The sequence below is a fragment of the Syzygium oleosum genome, unplaced genomic scaffold (assembly GCF_021117445.2).
Source record: "Syzygium oleosum isolate NSW1041296 unplaced genomic scaffold, Sole_v2.1 Sole_v2.04, whole genome shotgun sequence".
NCBI lineage: Eukaryota > Viridiplantae > Streptophyta > Magnoliopsida > Myrtales > Myrtaceae > Syzygium > Syzygium oleosum.
This window is the reverse complement of record NW_026607488.1, coordinates 4,651,191-4,669,036: the sequence shown is the minus strand read 5'-3', so window position 1 is coordinate 4,669,036 and position 17,846 is coordinate 4,651,191. Positions and strand designations below refer to the sequence as shown.

The 17,846-nt window shown below is 44.3% G+C and overlaps 2 protein-coding genes across 2 annotated transcripts; both read left to right on the top strand.

Moving 5' to 3' along the window:
- Positions 1-2,001: 2,001 nt before the first annotated feature.
- Positions 2,002-4,407, top strand: LOC115674375 (zinc finger CCCH domain-containing protein 2-like). Its single transcript, XM_030596748.2, has 2 exons — positions 2,002-2,569; positions 3,098-4,407. The coding sequence occupies exons 1-2, from the start codon at positions 2,113-2,115 to the stop codon at positions 3,889-3,891; spliced, it is 1,251 nt and encodes a 416-aa protein (XP_030452608.1). The 5' UTR covers positions 2,002-2,112; the 3' UTR covers positions 3,892-4,407.
- A 7,705-nt stretch (positions 4,408-12,112) lies between these two features.
- LOC115674252 (transcription factor IIIA-like) lies at positions 12,113-16,430 on the top strand. The gene is made up of 7 exons (XM_056310654.1): positions 12,113-12,287; positions 12,940-13,118; positions 13,335-13,469; positions 15,277-15,571; positions 15,670-15,905; positions 16,026-16,169; positions 16,290-16,430. The coding sequence occupies exons 2-7, from the start codon at positions 12,987-12,989 to the stop codon at positions 16,422-16,424; spliced, it is 1,077 nt and encodes a 358-aa protein (XP_056166629.1). The 5' UTR covers positions 12,113-12,287; positions 12,940-12,986; the 3' UTR covers positions 16,425-16,430.
- The last annotated feature ends 1,416 nt before the right edge of the window (positions 16,431-17,846 follow it).

Below are 17,846 nucleotides of genomic sequence, written 5' to 3'. Positions count from 1 at the left end.
GTTCTTTCAACATATTAATATTGGTGTTTCTGCACCACAATGACGATGAGAACTCGAACCTATACACACACCGCAAGCCATGTGCTCATCACTGAATCTGGTGATCGGCTGCCGAATATTTGGGATAGCATATTTGTTCTTGAGGGATGAGAGTGTGCTTCTATCTATTTGTTCTGCACTTATCTGGGATTTGCTAAGTTTGAAAATTTTATGTACCTTTTAAGTATTATTCTGAGAAATAAATGGAATCTTTCTTTCGATAAAAAAAAATTTGACCATTTAAACTCTAAAAAAAAAACTCGACAGTCACGATAAAAAAAAAAACTCGACAGTCACTTCCACATTTGACCTCCTTCGAACTTTTGTTTCTTCCAAAACTACTTCTATTTGTAAAATTCTTGGCTAACACATTATCCTTTTCCCTCTATTTCTACAGTGTTTCGCATTTGAGATGGAGATCTTTCGTCCGACATTGGATTCTCATTAATGTCTTCAACAAAAATTCACGTGTTGAAATCACATATTTTTTAGTCAAATTGCATTTATGTATTCACCAATTGGCTGAAAAAGACTCCAGGTAAGGACAAAAATATCTCATCAAAACGTGCAAAACGGTTCATTGTCATTATGTAAATTTACCCTTTTTTCAACCCTCTAGATATGCCGACCAAAGAAAAACCCACTAGATATAGATAATCGAGCACGTTGGATAGGCTTTTATAAATGGTAAGATTGCGATTAGGGTCTTTGCCCTCGTAGTATTCAGCATTATGCTTCGTAACAATTCGAGATGGAGTTTGACGTGAACTCGCATACCTGACAGTGACGCATCTCACAAGCTTGCAAATTGAGCTTTTCTTAGGATAAGAACCACATCTTCTTTTCTCTATAATAACCTTTGATATAGAGTTTAGTTGGGATGTAAAGTTTGTTCTAACCCCCAAAAAAGAAGAAGAGAAATTGCCAAGTTTGTGATTCATCGACAAGAATTAATGCGTTCGTGGACAATATGAGGGTCCGTCTGTTTCATGAAAATATTTTCCTGAAAATGATCGCTTATATCTCTTGAAATGATTAGTTAATGAAAATATTTTCATTATTGATAACGATTTATGCCTAAATATCTTCGTGGACGATGAAAATATTTTTCACCCATTCATTTTTGTAAGCGATTCGAGCCATCATTTTTAGGAAAATGTGTCCAAATTTATTTATTTTCGGCGAGATGAACACACCTTAAATAATTATTCGGATGATAAATATGTTTGTTGTCGACAGCACAATTATCTGCCCTAGCCACCGATTGTGATCAAAGTTAGATCAATCGCCTACTATATCAAATGCGAATTAATCGGGTGCTCAACAAGGTAGGGATGACTAAGACGGGCCGACCGAATCAGGAACCGACCGAACCGGCCAGTCGGTTCGGTCGCCGGTTCAGGAAACTGGGAACCGGTCCGGAACGGGAACCGATCAATCCTACAGTAAGGGCCGGACCGGATCAAAAAATATAAATAAGAAAAAAAAAACGTAAGGAGGGCCTTAATTAATTAACCTAACCACCGTTGAAATGTATTTATTTACTAAATTAACTTTCCTTAATTTTTTTAAAATTTAATTTTAATACCCCAGTATCCACGTCACATCCCTCCTCCCACCCTCCCACCGTTTATCCCGTGATTTCGACAACCATCAACCCGCCCCTTTCCCCCCTATAAAATCCGAGTGCCACGGCAGCAGTCCCTTTCTCTCTTATCCACAGGCTCTCCTCCAACCTCACCCGCCCGTCACGCTTCCCGCCTATCCCGTCCCTCCACGTGTCCCCAAAACCACCGTGACCCCCCGGTGACCCGATCGCTCGCCCCCCGCAATATCTTAACCGCAGTAGGAAGTGGGAGGCGGTAGATTTCTAGGCCCACGGAACCACGGTCAAGAACCAACCCAACCACGGTTAGCTCCACCCTCTCATAAAAGGAAAGCCGCCCCCCTCCCCTCCTAACTCAGCATCGCATTGCCTCTTTGCACTCAACCAAACTGGGACTCCATGTCCGGCGAGTGAAGATCGAGAAGAAGAAGAAGAAGAAGAAGAAGAAGGAGAAGAAGGGTACGAAGATGATGATGATGACGATGACCGGCGACCACCACGGCCGCTCCGCCCCGACCGTCCAGATCCCCGCGTGGGACCCACTCGACGACCCGGCGGCGGCGGCGGCGGCCTCCGGCCGCGGGGGGCCGTACTCCCCTTACTCCCCAACCGCCGGGTACGGCGGCAATGCCGGGGCGGGGGCGGGGGCGGAGTGCCGCTACGACCTGTCGGCGCTGCGGCGGTACCTGCCGTCGAACGTCGAGGAGGAGGAGGTGGAGGAGGAGGATGGGGGCGGGACGGGGGAGGACGGGGTGCTGGGGTGCGACGAGTTCCGGATGTACGAGTTCAAGGTGAGGAAGTGCGCGCGCGGGAGGTCGCACGACTGGACGGAGTGCCCCTACGCGCACCCCGGCGAGAAGGCGCGCCGCCGGGACCCACGCCGGTTCCTCTACTCCGGCACTGCATGCCCTGATTTCCGCAAAGGTAAGGAAAATAATAATAATAACAATAATAACAATACGCGATGCATAAAAAAGAAGAAGCTGTATCTTCTCGCGTAGTTTTGTTCGGATCTGCAGATTTTTATCTGGATTCAGGAGCTGCCCAGGTGACCCATTTTTGGTATCTGGCGATTTGATTAAAAAAGATTGAATTTTTTTTTTTACCCGTTTTGGATTATTTTATGGATTTTCCGGCTGGACCATAGATGTGGGGGCGGTTTTGTTTTGCCTTTTTATTTTTCGGAGGTGTTTCTGCGTTAGCCCATTCACGTTTGTTTGCACCGTTCTTGAAATTTTACCAGATGAAGATTAAATGAAATCTTTTGGTTGGTTTCTCATCGGTTTTCATTTTGAGTGGAAATGATGATGGTTTTGGCACAAAATGTCGACTCTGGTTTCGATCCTTCGCGTGTTGTTGCGCATCTCTTGTCGAACTTTTGGGTTTTTTGCGGGATTAAATTTGGTTGTGTTCCTTGTTATTCAACTGGGATTTCTCGGTTTTTTTTGGCAGGTGCGTGCAAGAAGGGCGACTCCTGCGAGTTCGCGCACGGCGTGTTCGAGTGCTGGCTCCACCCGGAGCGATACAGGACTCAGGCGTGCAAGGACGGGCAGAGTTGCCGCCGCCGCGTCTGCTTCTTCGCCCACTCCCCTGACCAGCTCAGGATCCTCCCCACCACCCAGCACCAGCATCAGCAGCAGCAGCAGCAGCAGCACAGCCCCAGGAGCGCCGCGGACTCCGAATTCGGGTCCCCTGTCCGCCCCTCTGCGGCGGCGGCGGCCGCCTTTGACTCCTACTTCACCAAGCCCTGGTCTGCCTCCTTCGTATCGTCGTCGCCGACCTCGATCCTGACCTCTACCTCGCCCTCGATCTCGCCCCCGACCAACTCGCCCCCGGTGTCCCCGAACCACCGCGGCTGCTGCGGGTCGCCCGGCTCGGTGAGCGAGCTCGTGGCATGCATGAGGAGCATGCAGATCGCCAAGATGAAGATGAGCCCGCGCGGGCAGAAGGGGGGGTCCCTCTTTGGGTCCCCGCTCCGACCCGGGTGCTACCTCGCGGCGCCCTCGACCCCGAGGGCCGAGTCTTCCCCGCGGTACGGGCAGCTTGGCGGTGGGCTCTTCGATCTGTGGGAGGCTCACCATCGCCGCTGCGAGGAGGAGCCCCCGATGGAGAGGGTCCAGTCCGGGAGAGATTTGAGGGCCAAGATGTACGCCAAGCTCAGCAAGGAGAACTCCCTCGACGGCGCCGACCTTCTCGGGTCCGGTTCTGGTCCGGACGTGGGGTGGGTCTCTGAGCTGGTCATGTGAAGGCGACGGAAGCTTCTGAGTCCTCCCCTGGTCGACTCAGCTCGAAATTTTTTGAGAAGTGATTTTTTGGGCTGGTGGGTGGTTCAGCAATCGGTCGGCGGTTCAGCAATCGGTCGGCCTGCGATTCAAATCTGACTCGATGTGTGAATATATCTCCGTGTTCATTTCCATTGTTGATGATTACCCTTCTTCTCAAGGTGTAAATATTGGTTGGCGGGAGAGAGATTTATGGTCTCTGTTTTGTGGTCCTGATGACTCTCGATTTCCCTCTCTGTAAATGAAGTTTTTAGTAAGCATTCTTAAGTATTTTGCAACGCAAATGCAGCAGATTCTGTATAGGAAGAAGAAACAAGAACGTGGAAGGAGGATTGATCGATCTTGGTGGGTGGGTTGTGGCGCTTGGGGCTTGTTTTGTTGATTATCGTTTTTTGTCAAGTCCTTCACATCTCTCTGTATTATCTCATTCTCTCGGATTATAAATGCTGATTTCCCTTTTCGTGTGTGTGCTCTGTTCTACTCTGTTCATGCTTCGTAGTTCGGACTACAGTGGCAGGATTAGTCACATCATTAGCACAGTGATTACGAGTTCAGAGGGTGATTAAAGAAACATATCTCTATCGATCCGACTCTGTCCCGGCATATGGAATGACCGGTTCAGGACCGGGGTTTATCTTCAACTTGATATAAAAGATAGAAAAAACCAGATGAGGTTCTTGATGTGGACGTGGTGAGTTGAGTTGATAAGAGCGATGATCCCCCGTCCTTATCTGCTAAGCTTTGCTCACTTTTCCCCGTTTCTGATTAATTTAAAGGGGGAAGATCTTCTCTTGTCGTGCCACTTGCGTTTTGACTGAGAGTGTTTGATGATGATGAATTGAATTTGGTGGGGGAACGGGACAAGACATGGTCAAGCAGCGACCATGGAGCATTGGCTGCTCCACACCTCGCGAAAAGATCATCTGCGTTTATCTCGTTTCCTCGTTGATCTGGTGAGTTTTGAAACAAGCTTTTTACTTGAATTCGAGCCAAGAAAAAGTAATCTTGTAGATATGAATGAATACATAAAAGATTAAAAGCTCGATTCGACTTGAGCCGAGTATCGAGTTTTGAATCTACAGTTTCAAGTCAAAACTCGCGTGCCGAATGAATTGACTTTACTTAGATTCGATTGCACGACTTGACTTGATTGCACTTTTAATTTTTCCAAGATTTGGTTCATTGTGACCGACCATTTTCCAATGAAACGTGAGTCAAGCCAATCATTCACATCTCCGTATCTTCACTTCGCCACGACTTCTCATCTCCATATGGTTACTAAATTTACAAGAAGTTACAACAATACTTATTTAGAAGGAGATTAAATATCCAAAAATATCGCTACTAGGTAGGTACATTTAAGGGTGAGCATCGGTTCAAGGTAGAACCACGAATCGGACTAAACACGCCATAGGAACAAGCACGGTCCCAAGTTCCTGCGGTTACTAGTTCCAAAAAAAGTGGAATCGATGCTGTGCGGTTTGGTAAACCAAACCGGGAATTGAAGAATCGGATTAGGAACGGAGCCTTAATTTAAAATTATTATTAAGTGATTAATTATATTTGTTGTTTCTTTTGATTTCGGGTGGTTAGAATTAGGAACAATTTTTCATGGATGATTAAGGACCGAAGTCCTATAATTTAGGTTCATTTTGCTTAACTAAATATGAAACAATAAAAAGGAGGACAAAAATGAAAAAGAAAAAAAAGAAATTGGTTGGTTCCTAGTAGATCCTGAAACCGATTGACAGGGCAGATCTCAGGTTTTAGAGTATATAGGGTAGGTTCAAACTTTCAAAATCTAGGGACCCGGTTCCAATATAATAGGTTCTAGGTAAAACTTGGGCCGACCGATCCTGAACCACTTACCCTTAGTTACATGTCAATGTCGATGTCAATGACTTCATTTCAAACAACTGACATTTGCTTCGATAACTTTAATGATTGTCGATGCTCTTTAAGTTGTCGACATTTATCTAAAAGAGCTTTTTTTTTTGGTCGAAATCTGAAAGAGCTTAAATATACGAAATTATCGCTACTCATCAAGTTGGTGACTATTCTTTTCACTGTTTCATCAAATTTCACTTTTATCGACTAAATCTATTGCTCGTCCATAAGAGTCAAAAGCTGATATTATTTTTTTTTTTTGGTAACCGAGGATCCTCCACCATTCCCCGGGGACGAGCCCGCATAGGTCATCGGGGCGCCTATACCTCGGGGGAGACTAGCCCAGCAACTCACCACCAGGGCCCCCACTTAAATTACGAAACCGAACGGGGATTCGAACCCAGAACCTCTCTGAGGGAAGGAAAGCGCTCACCAACTCGGCCATGCGCGGGTGGATGTATTGTTTTGGTATTCTAAACTTGTAAATGGTGAAAGTACAAACCTTACTCAACCGTTCTCACCTTTCTCTTTTCACGACATTCGAAGGGGGTAGAGAGAGACATGCCATGTGGGGACAACGCTTCAATTTCAAGGTTCAATAAAGAAGCAAAGGAAAAGGCCGACAAAGTAGGACGGTATAGTTCCAAGATCTTGGGTTCAATCTTTAATCCTTCTCCCCATCAAACACCCACTAATAAACCAAAGGCCCTATAAAGCAATATACTTGCACCCCGTACCCTTCTAAAAAATTGTCCCGATACTACTTAATTCGTCGCGTTTCTCACGCGAATGCCGTGCCGCACGAAAACTTTTAAATGTCGTTTTGTGTCTGCGACCTGACGGTACACCAATATCTGAGATTCGGATCCTCGGGAACTTGGGAAAGTGCTCGCGCATTTGCTTGCTCGACGTGTGTAATTACATGCTTCTTTGAACCCCGATACCGATGAATCTGCTACACCACCTACTTTTTTTTAGGAAAATTTCAATTAAGGACCCCAAGTGGGGTCAAATTCTCAAAAGAGGGCTTAAAGTGAACATAGCGTTAAATAAGGGCCTGAAGTGCCTAATCGGTCTCAAATAAGGACCCGAAGTATCCAAAAAGTCTCAAATAAGGGCTTGGGTCGCCGGCCGGCCAAAATACCCGTCGGCCGGCGAGAAAGTTACTATTTCGGCACCGGAACAGTAAATTTTTATTTTCCTTTATGTTTTTCCTTTTCTGTTTTTTTTTTCTTTTCCTTTTCCTTTTCTTTTTTTTTCTTCTCTTCCTCCGCCGGCCATAGCCGGGGTCGGCGCAGCTCGCCGGCCTTAGGCGAGGCCGCCCTCACCGGCGTCGGGCGAGGGCCGCCCTCGCTTGGGCTGGGTGAGGTCGGCCTTGCCAGTTGCCGGCGAGGTCGAGCCTCGACCTCGTCGGCGTCGGGCGAGGTCGAGCCTCGACCTCGTCGGCGTCGGGCGAGGCCGGTCTCGCCCACACGGCAAGGCCGGCCTCGCCGACAGCCGGCGAGGTCGAGCCCTTGCCCGGATCCGGGCGAGGCTCGACCTCGCCCGGCAGCGGCGAGGTCGAGCCTCGCCCGGTTCAGCAAGGGCTCGGCCTCGCCGGCGTCGGGGCGAGCCGGTCTCGCCACTGCAACGGCAAGGCCGGCCTCGCCGACAGCCGGCGAGGTCGAGCCTCACCGGATCTGGCGAGGGCTCGACCTCGCCGGCATCGGGCGAGGCCGGTCTCGCCTGCAACGGCTAGGCCGGCCTCGCTCGACGTCGGCAAGGTCGAGCCCTCGCCTGAGGTCGGCGTCCTCCGCCGGCTCCGGCTATGGCCGGCGGAGGAAGAGAAGAAAAAAAAAAGAAAAGGAAAAGGAAAAGAAAAAAAACTGAAAAAGAAAAACAGAAAGGAAAAAATAAAAAATTTTACTGTTCTGGTGCCGGAATAGTAACATTCTCGCCGGCCGGCGGGCATTTTGGCCGGCCGGTGACCCGTGCCCTTATTTGAGATTTTTCGACTTCGGCCCTTATTTCAGATTGATTGACGCACTTCGCGCCCTTATTTAACGCTATGTTCACTTTAAGCCCTCTTTTGAGAATTTGACCCCACTTGGGGTCCTTAATTGAAATTTTCCCTTTTTTTTTTTTAGGTTGTCACTTGAGCAATATTTTCAAGAAAAAAAGTTCCTTCGGAGTCGGAGAAATCGAGGTTGCGGACTTGAATTTCGAGGAACGGTGGATAGAATTTGCTTTCCACGTCGATGACTAATCATATTATCGGCAAACAAAACAAGAGAATCGAAAGAAGGGGGTGCCTGTCTAACCAAATATAGATGCGATTTCGTGGCTCGAATTGATGCTACAAGTCGTGTAAAGCCAGGGGACGACATCCGATCCGTAATCGCATTATTTCTTCATCATCAGATCAGTTCACAAGAGCAGCTGAATCGCAGTGTACAGAACGTGTGATGGCTGATGGTCGCCTTCAGTCCCATCTTCCTCCCCACAACCACAACTTCCTCCTCAAGAAAGCAATAACACGAAGACGAAGAAGAATCATCAATTCAAACAACAACACCAACAACATCAGCCACTGTCCAATCGTGCGAGCATCGCACGTCTGTGCGGGCGGTGGTTAGGCGACAATATCCAAAGTTGCTGTCGATTCTCGGGTACAAAAATGTGGATAAGGAAGTGGCGACTTTCGTCGGAGCGACCACTTCGCACCCGTCACTTTCGTGGGACCCCAAAACGCTTTTGTCGTTTTTCGACGGCATTATCTCCCCTTCCTTTTACATTTTCTCTTGCTCCATTAATGTCTACCCGCTATTGGTCCTGAGCAAGACCTTAAAAGGCTCAAGAAGAAAATATAAGGAAGTGATTTCCCTGGAAGCTCGTTCCAATGTTCTCTTCGTATTCCCTCTCTTTAGGAAAGAAAAATTTTTAGAGGAAATTTGAGGCCTCTTGGGTGGTGAAGGTAGACACCATGTCAATTTCAGTTGGTTATCTTCGGGTAGACATGTATAGTAGCCTCCAGCGTCTGAGATAATAAGAGGGGGAGTCTAAGCTTCCTGCAGGTCTGTTTGTGCTTCGCACATTCCTTTTACAATTTCTCTTACTCCATTAATATCTACCCGCTTTAACTTGCTTTTCTTTTTTTTTTTAAAAAAATTTGCTTAAAAAATCAATCGATGCCTTAACCTCTAAGCCACAAATTAATCACTTTGAATGTTTTTCTAAAATTGTAATTATAAAAGTTTTGACCCTAGAACCAACTTAAAATCGGTCGGTTCGGTCCCTGAGATATCTCTAATGGGACATGCTTACCTTGGATAACCTCTAAAGAGATGTACATTGAATGTGAGGTTTACAGGATCCCGATCAAATATAGAAAATCTCAAATTGATATATCCATAATATATTTATCTCAAATTAATTTTCACGTCACAAAAACTCATAAATTGATAAGCCGAACCATATTACCCCAAAAATTCTAAGCTCGGTACACTTATGATAAATCTACCGAAATCTTATGACGAGATTAGGGCAAATGTGGCACGTATATATTGGCTCGGGACTTTTTGTGGATGCGACATAAGTGCGCCGGTTTGAGATTTTTTAAGTAACAGACTTGATATATAATTACTTATCAATCAATTGATTTTGTTCGGGGGCTTTTTTTTTATTGTTTTTCTCTTAGGAAATTTTGTGGTGCCCCTTTGTTGAATTCTCCCACTCAGCTTTTTCCTATTCCACGTTGCTATCCATCGGAGCAAACACCTTCAATGACCACGTGGGAGATTTGGGATTCGGATCGAATCGAGAAAGCCCCAAGTAGCATATCTCGAGTGGGGTTCTGAGCTTTGCTATTCTCAGATCTTATTTTTATCTAAATCTCGATTGCATATCTTTGATTTGGAGAGAGTCCAAAGATTGATCGACTCAGAAAGCTAACAAAAGATTGAAGGGACAGATGTTACCCGTAGGGGTGTTATCATTCTCTTGGATAGATATCATGTGGGTCCATGCATCATTTTATATTATTGGGCCTAAATTTTATGTTCATGTTGAACAAAGATTGATTGTGGGAGTTCTCGTTTTTGCTATCTCCAGGACTGGGGGAGAGAGGTTGTTGCATCTTAGAAGGGAGAGGGGCCCGATCTCTGAATTTTGTGGAGGAAACCATCATAAGTGAGGTGGGGGATGAAGATGGAGTGTGTGGTTTGCCTTTGCGAATTGCAATGACTTTGTCTTGAATGGACCTAGCAGGGGAAATAGAGTTTCCGACTGGAGCCGCCCTGCCCGTCTAGGTGTATATATCTGACGGGTTGACAGGACCGCGTTCCTTATTTTAACGTGCCGGTGCCATTATGCTCAGCCCCTTTAATTGAGGAGACAGTTTTTCTTCCCTCTCTCCAGGAAATACCCTGTATTTTAATGTCTTAAAGTTCAGACGAAACAGTTTAATGACTTACTTAAGTCTAACATCATATTTTATATCGGGCATAAATTTTATGTTTATATTGAACAAAGATTGGTAGTGGGAGTTCTTGTTTTTGCTATCTCCAGGACTGGGAGAGCGGTTGTTGCATCTTTGTTGGGAGGGGCCAGATCTCTGAATTTTCTGAAGGAAACCATCATCAATGAGGTGGGGATGAGGATGGAGTGTGTGGTTTGCCTTTCAAATTGCAATGACTTTGTCTTGAATGGACTTTGCTGTGGATTGATTTGATTGAGCCAGATGGGATAGGATTACGATATGACGATGTTTGTTTCGAATCGGAATGTCAAGGATATCAAATTTGACATGTCAAAGACGAAATTACTAAAATATGTGACTAATTTAGTTCAAATTTAGAAACCCAATTAGTCCGAGGCATCATTTTGTGAACCGGTTTTGAGTATATATGGAATTTAGAATCAATTGCAACGTATTTCCCGAAAATCGATTATTCTAAGACGCATACATCATAGTTGAAAATTGCTGTTGAATACCAACCGGATAAAAGATAGACATTATGTTATGATATCAGGGATATAGGATATAGTTATTTTGACATATAATCTTGCTAAGGTTAGCATTGTGACCAGAACTTGAGAGAGAACAATATTGGCGCTTGGATTAGATCAAGAGGAAGTGATTTTTGGAAACGTTTTCCATCAAGTTATTTAATTTCAGAATAGATGACTTATCTTTAAATAAATCGAGAGTAGAAGAGATGAACCTCGCTTAGCATGCAGAAATTGATCGGAACACCATCAGAAGCAAACACACAAAATGAATGTAACTATGTAAATTCGATGCGAACCATTCCATGGGGCGCTCGGCCTCTTTCCACTACTATCATGTGTGAGGGTATAGAAATCACACATCAAGTAGGGGTGTGCAAAAGATCCGCCCGGAACCAGCAGTTCCAACAAGGATCGGTCCGATTCCCATTTCCAATTTATTAGAATAGGTAAGTATCAATCCAGATGTCAGTTCTAGGTGTGGAACCACCCACCCGGATATATACATAATTTTTTTCTTATAATTTTCTTTCACTCTACTCACAAAGCTCACGGCCGGTGTACTAAAATAGAGAAGGAAGCTCACTTGGCCTCTTTGCCCTCATGTTCACGACGCTCAAAAGAAGCCCTAGCAAAGCTGATACCCTAGCCTCATCTACTAGTACTCACAGTCGAACCATGGCACCGCTCGTTTCTCGGCTTTGAAGCGAAGATAAGTTTGACCATGTGATTATTCAAAATGGATGTAAAATCAATGAGTTTGACAAATGTGTATACACTAAATCCACAAACCATTAGATGCGTACTTAATTGTCTATATGTCGACGACTTGTTGATTTTTGGAAATCATGCTGAGATTATCAAAATCTCCAAGAATATTCTCAAGAAGAACTTTGAGACGAAAGACTCAAAGGGCCAATATATAGCAGTTTCTTTTCTTCTTTTTTTTTTTTGGGTTGAAGGGTAATATATAGCTGTTGAAAATTTAGGGGCTAAATTTTTTTTGGGGGAAGTTTCGTGTAATTTCCCCAAGAAGTAAAAATAGCACCAACATCATCCGACCCGAATCCGAAACATCCCGCATCCGGGAAAAAAAACCCGTAATCCGAAACTTCGGGTGGGCCCGAAGCCGGATCACCCGATCCATTTCCAAAGCCCATCCAGTTCCCACCACGACCGGGCCCAACACAGGCCCAAAGAAATATCGCAACCGAAACGGCACCGTTTCCGGTTCACTTCCTCCTTCGTCCTCGCCCGCTCGCAATCTTTCCCTCCCTCCCTCCAAAAACCCTAGCAGCAACCTCTCTCTCTCTCTCTACTCGAAGCTGCACTGTCTCTCTCTCTCTCTCTCTCTCTCTCTCTCTAAAACCTCATCAGCTAGGAAACCCTAGATCCATCAATCGGCGAGAGAGGAGGGAGCAAGGAGAGCCTGCAACAAGGTATTGATTTAGGTCGATTCGCGTTGGATTTGCTTCGATTCGTTTCGGGTTCGAATCTGTTAAGCTTTTGCCCTGTTTCGGATTCTTACGGTCGTTTGAAAGCCTCGTCATTTTACGCGTCGTCGTCCGGCTTTTGCGGAGTTCGAGCTCAATCCGTGTATGGCGGGCCGTTTACGAACGCCGCGACCCGTTTGTTCGTTCGATGTGGCCCGGACTCTTCTTTGGTTGGATTGTGTGACATTGTTCAGTAGTTAACGATTGCAATTGCAAGATATGATGCAATCAGCGCTTTTTTTGATATATTTCTGCGTTGCTTCCTAATGGTTAACTCCCTCTTACTAAAGATGAGGGATGATTCAAGTTTCTGACGCATTGATCAAAAAAGTCATCAGAGAGTGCGGGTTTCAGTGTGTTTTTAGTTCCACCGGTCCATGCCTTGTTACCATACCTTATTGTGGTATCACATCATTCAGTGTTTTTAGCACCGCTGGTCTGGTTCTCAGGTGGGTCCATGGGACCAACGGGAGGTTCCCATTCCAATTTTTCAGAACCGGTTCTTAGTCGGAAACTACCCACCGGACCATGCTCACCCCTAATCTCTCTCTCTCTCTCTCTCTATATATATATATATATATATATGACATTTGCTTCCTTTACAAAACCTTGAGACGAGTCTGAGCGTGTCTCCTCCTGTTGGTAGGGTTAAGCTCTGCAACAGCAGCGAGAGCGAGAGAGAGAGAGCGAGAGATGGGTGAAGAAGACGGCTGCAAGAAAGCAAGCCCTGTGTTCAGAGACATACGGCATTACTACTGCGAGTTCTGTGGAATCTGCAGGTCCAAGAAATCCATCATCACTTCTCACATCCAATCGCACCACAAGGTCCTTTCCTTTTTTTACTCGGTTCTCTTCGTGTCATTGCCTTCCGATGCTTTCTAAGCAGCTCGGTTTGTTTTGGGCTGTGAGTTCTGATGCTACGATGCAATCGGTTCTATCAGCAATTACTGGTTTTGCGTCACGGAATGTGCTTGCCTAAGAATGTCCGCCACGATGAGGACTGTTGTGAACTGGTTTTCATGCTGCTTTGGTCCTTAACAGGATGAGATGGAAGCGGCAATGGCTCAAGGGGTTGAGGAGAAGGAGGGAGCGAAAGCTAATACTTGCGAAGAATGTGGGGCGACGTTTAAGAAACCTGCGCACTTGAAGCAGCATATGCAGGGCCATTCGCTCGAGGTATATTGAGCTCTCTGTTCATCTCCCTAGAGTTATTTTGTGTTCTTGATAATGCAACATGAAAGCAAGTACCTTGAAAATTTCAGTCAAGTTTCGATTAGATTGCATCTGTTATTTTGGTGGTCGACAGTGTCGTTCAGTTTGTAAAGTGGAGGGTTTCTGATCACAGTCGCACCAGTCTTGTTGAATAGGTGGCTTTGATGTACAATGCTTGGTTGTGGGCTTTGCTTTTAAACTTTTCACATTTATAACTTCTAATTAGACCTGTCAAAATGGGTCATAAACCCATTTCTTAACCCATATATTAGTAAATGGGTTATAAATGGGTTAGTTATATTTAGTAAATGGGTCATAAATGGGTAGAAGTCTTATATTGGTGTTAAATGGGTCGTAAATGGGTCGCAAATGGGTCATAAATAAGTTTAGAACTGATTTAAACTCAACGCATTTCTCTCGCCCTCACTTAATCTTGCACTCACTTATTCCGCACTCTCATTTCAGCTTGGGTACGAATTTTCCTATATTTAATTAAATATGAAAGTGTTTTAGCAATATGGGTCTGATCGGGTATGGGTTGGGTATGGGTTAAGAAAATTGCATTGCGCATAAATGGGTCATAAATGGGTTAATGGGTCAATGCTCGATTGTGGGCTTTGCTTTTAAACTTTTCACATTTATAACTTCTAAATTAGACCTGTCAAAATGGGTCATAAACGGGTTGATTTAAACTCAATGCTCGGTTGTGGGCTTTGCTTTTAAACTTTTCACATTTATAACTTCTAATTAGACCTGTCAAAATGGGTCATAAACCCATTTCTTAACCCATATATTAGTAAATGGGTCATAAATGGGTTAGTTATATTTAGTAAATGGGTCATGAATGGGTAGAAGTCTTATATTGGTGTTAAATGGGTCGTAAATGGGTCGCAAATGGGTCATAAATGAGTTTAGAACTGATTTAAACTCAACGCATTTCTCTCGCCCTCACTTAATCTTGCACTCACTTATTCCGCACTCTCATTTCAGCTTGGGTACGAATTTTCCTATATTTAATTAAATATGGAAGTGTTTTAGCAATATGGGTATGATCGGGTATGGGTTGGGTATGGGTCGGGTCGGGTCGGGTATGGGTTAAGAAAATTGCATTGCGCATAAATGGGTCATAAACGGGTTAATGGTTCAATTTGGGTCGGACCATTTATGACCCGACCCAAACCCGACCCGACCCGACCCACCCATTTGACAGGTATACTTCTAATGAGGTGTCACAAATGGCAATTCGGATATTATCATTGGGGGTGTGCATGATTTTCTGGGCTGTGGAATGGCGATTACCTAAAAATATAGTGCCGTGAACTTGTGGATCATCATCACATGGCAGCACCTATGAGAAAGTATCAATCTTTTATTGCGGTCTGGTTTTACAGATAGATTTCTATGATAAAATAGTTTTAGTTTTGGTCGAAAAATGGAGCTGTTTAGTTCTTTTCCATCTGGCTACTGCGAGTTTACCTATACTGAAATCAAGACCTTGCAGGATAAAGTATGTTGGCTCATCTGATTATGATATAATAATGGCGTGAAGCATTGGATCCCACCATAAAGAACTCCAAAATGCAAGAGGCTGCATTCTTGTATCTTGATTGGACTAGTATCAGGTTGGGGGACCACCTGAGAAGATCCATCAAGTCAGCCTCGGTCACGCATGTTCTATTTTAAGGTTTGAAGCATCGTTCGTTTTGTTCTATTGATATCTAGAGATTTGGTATGCTTTGTATCTGTGTCAATATGCTAAATTCATTTGCAGAGGCCTTTCAAGTGTTCTATAGAGGATTGCCCTGCAAACTATAGGAGAAAAGACCATTTGGCTCGTCACTTTCTTCAGCATAAAGGAAAGATTTTCAGCTGTCCTGTTGATGGTTGCAATAAGTCATATGCATATCAAGGGAACATGAGGAGGCACACGAATGAAATTCATAACGATGAGCTACCATCGACGTCTGGTGAATTTAAGAGTCCGAAGCAGCATGTTTGTCCGGAGGTTGGGTGTGGAAAGGTTTTCAATTTTGCATCAAAGTTGCGAAAGCATGAGGATTCTCATGGTAAGTTACTTAATTACGAAGGTGTTTTGGTGAGCCAAATGATATCTACGAGGTGTTTAATGTGTTGTTCAATAGTAACGTCAGTTCAACTGCCGCAGTCAAACTGGAGACTCTGGAGGCTTTCTGTTGTGAGTGCATGAAATACTTCAGCATTGTTGATTATCTGAAGGAGCACATGCAGTCAGCTCACCAATTAGTCAATTGTGACATATGTGGGACTAAGCAGCTGAGGAAGAATATCCAACGCCATCTCCGCATGCATGAGAAGAAAATTTTTGCTGATTCAGAAACATTCAGATGTGATGTTGAGGGTTGTCTCCGTGTTTTTTCAACAGTAAGATGCAATCACCTATAAAGTAGATTCTGGCTGTGCATGGAACATAATTGTTGCTTGAGTTCTTTTATCGTGTGGCTGCTGAGTGTACATTAGCTGATGTTTTTTCCTTGTTGACAGAAATCAAATTTACGTCAGCATGTGAAGGCTGTTCATCTTGAGGTGAGGCCATTTGTTTGCGGCTATAAGGATTGTGGCAAGAAGTTTGCGTATAAGCACGTAAGAGACAAGCATGAGAAAACTGGTTGCCATGTTTACACTCCAGTGAGCCCTATTCTCTCATTCTCTCTATCGAAATTCAATTTTACTGCTGTTGAAATCCAGCTTTACTACACAAGAGATGGATGATCCTTACACCTGGAAATTTTGGCTCCTTGGGTTCAGGGTGATTTCGAGGAGTCAGATGAGCAATTTCGATCGAGGCCCAGAGGTGGGAGACAGAGGAAATGTCCGACGATCGAGTCCCTGCTGCGAAAAAGAGTTACTCTACCCAGCGAGCTGGATTTCCTCTCGGATTAGTGACTGCCAAGGATAATGTATGGGGGCTGTGGTTTTTTGCCTTGTAGGCCGAGCAAAGGTGACATTCAATCATCATCCTCCTGTGTCACTTGTTTTTAATAGTTGATAAGAGTTTTTTGCTATTGTTTTGTCTAAGCAAACAATTCTTGTTCTTGAGCTATTTGTCAGCTGTACATCATGCAATACAGTAAAATTCCACTTGTTTCATACTGATCTGTCATTGATCACCTGATCCATGTATATCGTTGATCAGTTGAAAAGTTAGTTCCGGTAGATGTTTTCCTTCCCGAGATTGTTGAAGGCTGGATAGTTGGATTTCTACTATCTCCCTTGGTAAGGTTGAAAAGAAAATTAATAATTGTCTATAATAATTTCTCTTAAGGTTCACAGAAAATGTACGATGTGGAACATATTTTTCTAACAATTTTTATTTATATTACTTGAAATAATTAGTCAATGAATAATGTTTTCATTATCAATTTTATTTATATCTAAATATTTTCGTGAATAATGAAATTTTTTTTCCATTTATAGAAGCGATTAATTTTTTTTGAAAAATGTTTTGTGAATCATTTATTTTTTCCCCAAACAAACACACAGCCCAAGTACATAAAATTTTGAAGGTCCTTTGTGACGCACGACTGATCAAGATTTGGTTTTTTGCGACCCGACGGGAAACCAATGTCTAATAATCGGATCCTCGGGAACTTGTGAAAATGCTAGCACATTTGCTTGCTCCATGAACATAATTACGTTCTTCTTTGAACTCCGATACCGATGAATTTGCTACACCACCCACTTTTTCTTAGTAGGTTGTTACTCGAGCGATATTTAGGAGAAAAAAATTCCTTTGGAGTCTGGGAGATCGAGGGTGCAGACTTGAATTTTTGAATTTCGAGGGATAGAATTTGTTTTTCGCCATCGAAAGCGAAAGAAGGGACGCCTGTCTAACCAAATATAGATGCGATTTCATGGCTCGAATTGACACTACAAGTCGTGTAAAGCCAGAGGACGACATCCGATCCGTCATCGCACTATTTCTTCATCATCAGATCAGTTCACAAAAAACAGCTGAATCGCAGTGTGCAGGACGTGTGATGGCCTGATCGGTCGCCTTCGGTCCCATCTTCCTTCCCACAACCACAGCTTCCTTCTCAAGAAAGCAATAAACACGAAGACTAAGACGAAGACGAAGAATTCGAACGACGACAGCATCAACCCCAGTCCAAATCGTGCGAGCATCGCACGTTTGTGAGGGCGGTGGTTAGGCGACAACATCCAAAGTTGCTGTCAAACTCTCTCTCGGGCACAAAATATGTGGATAAGGAAGTCCCCGACTTCTTTCGTTGGAGCGACCACCTCGCTCACGCTCCCGTCCCTTTCATGGGACGTACCGCAATTTATTTTGCTCCATCAATTTCG

Bases quoted from the DNA above. Each gene is read 5' to 3' on its own strand.
- LOC115674375 (XM_030596748.2), top strand. From the start codon at position 2,113: ATGATGATGATGACGATGACCGGCGACCACCACGGCCGCTCCGCCCCG. The intron at 2,570-3,097 runs GTAAGGAAAATA...TTTTTTTGGCAG, and splicing joins ATGCCCTGATTTCCGCAAAG to GTGCGTGCAAGAAGGGCGAC.
- LOC115674252 (XM_056310654.1), top strand. From the start codon at position 12,987: ATGGGTGAAGAAGACGGCTGCAAGAAAGCAAGCCCTGTGTTCAGAGAC. The intron at 13,119-13,334 runs GTCCTTTCCTTT...GGTCCTTAACAG, and splicing joins ACATCCAATCGCACCACAAG to GATGAGATGGAAGCGGCAAT. The intron at 15,572-15,669 runs GTAAGTTACTTA...CAACTGCCGCAG, and splicing joins AAAGCATGAGGATTCTCATG to TCAAACTGGAGACTCTGGAG.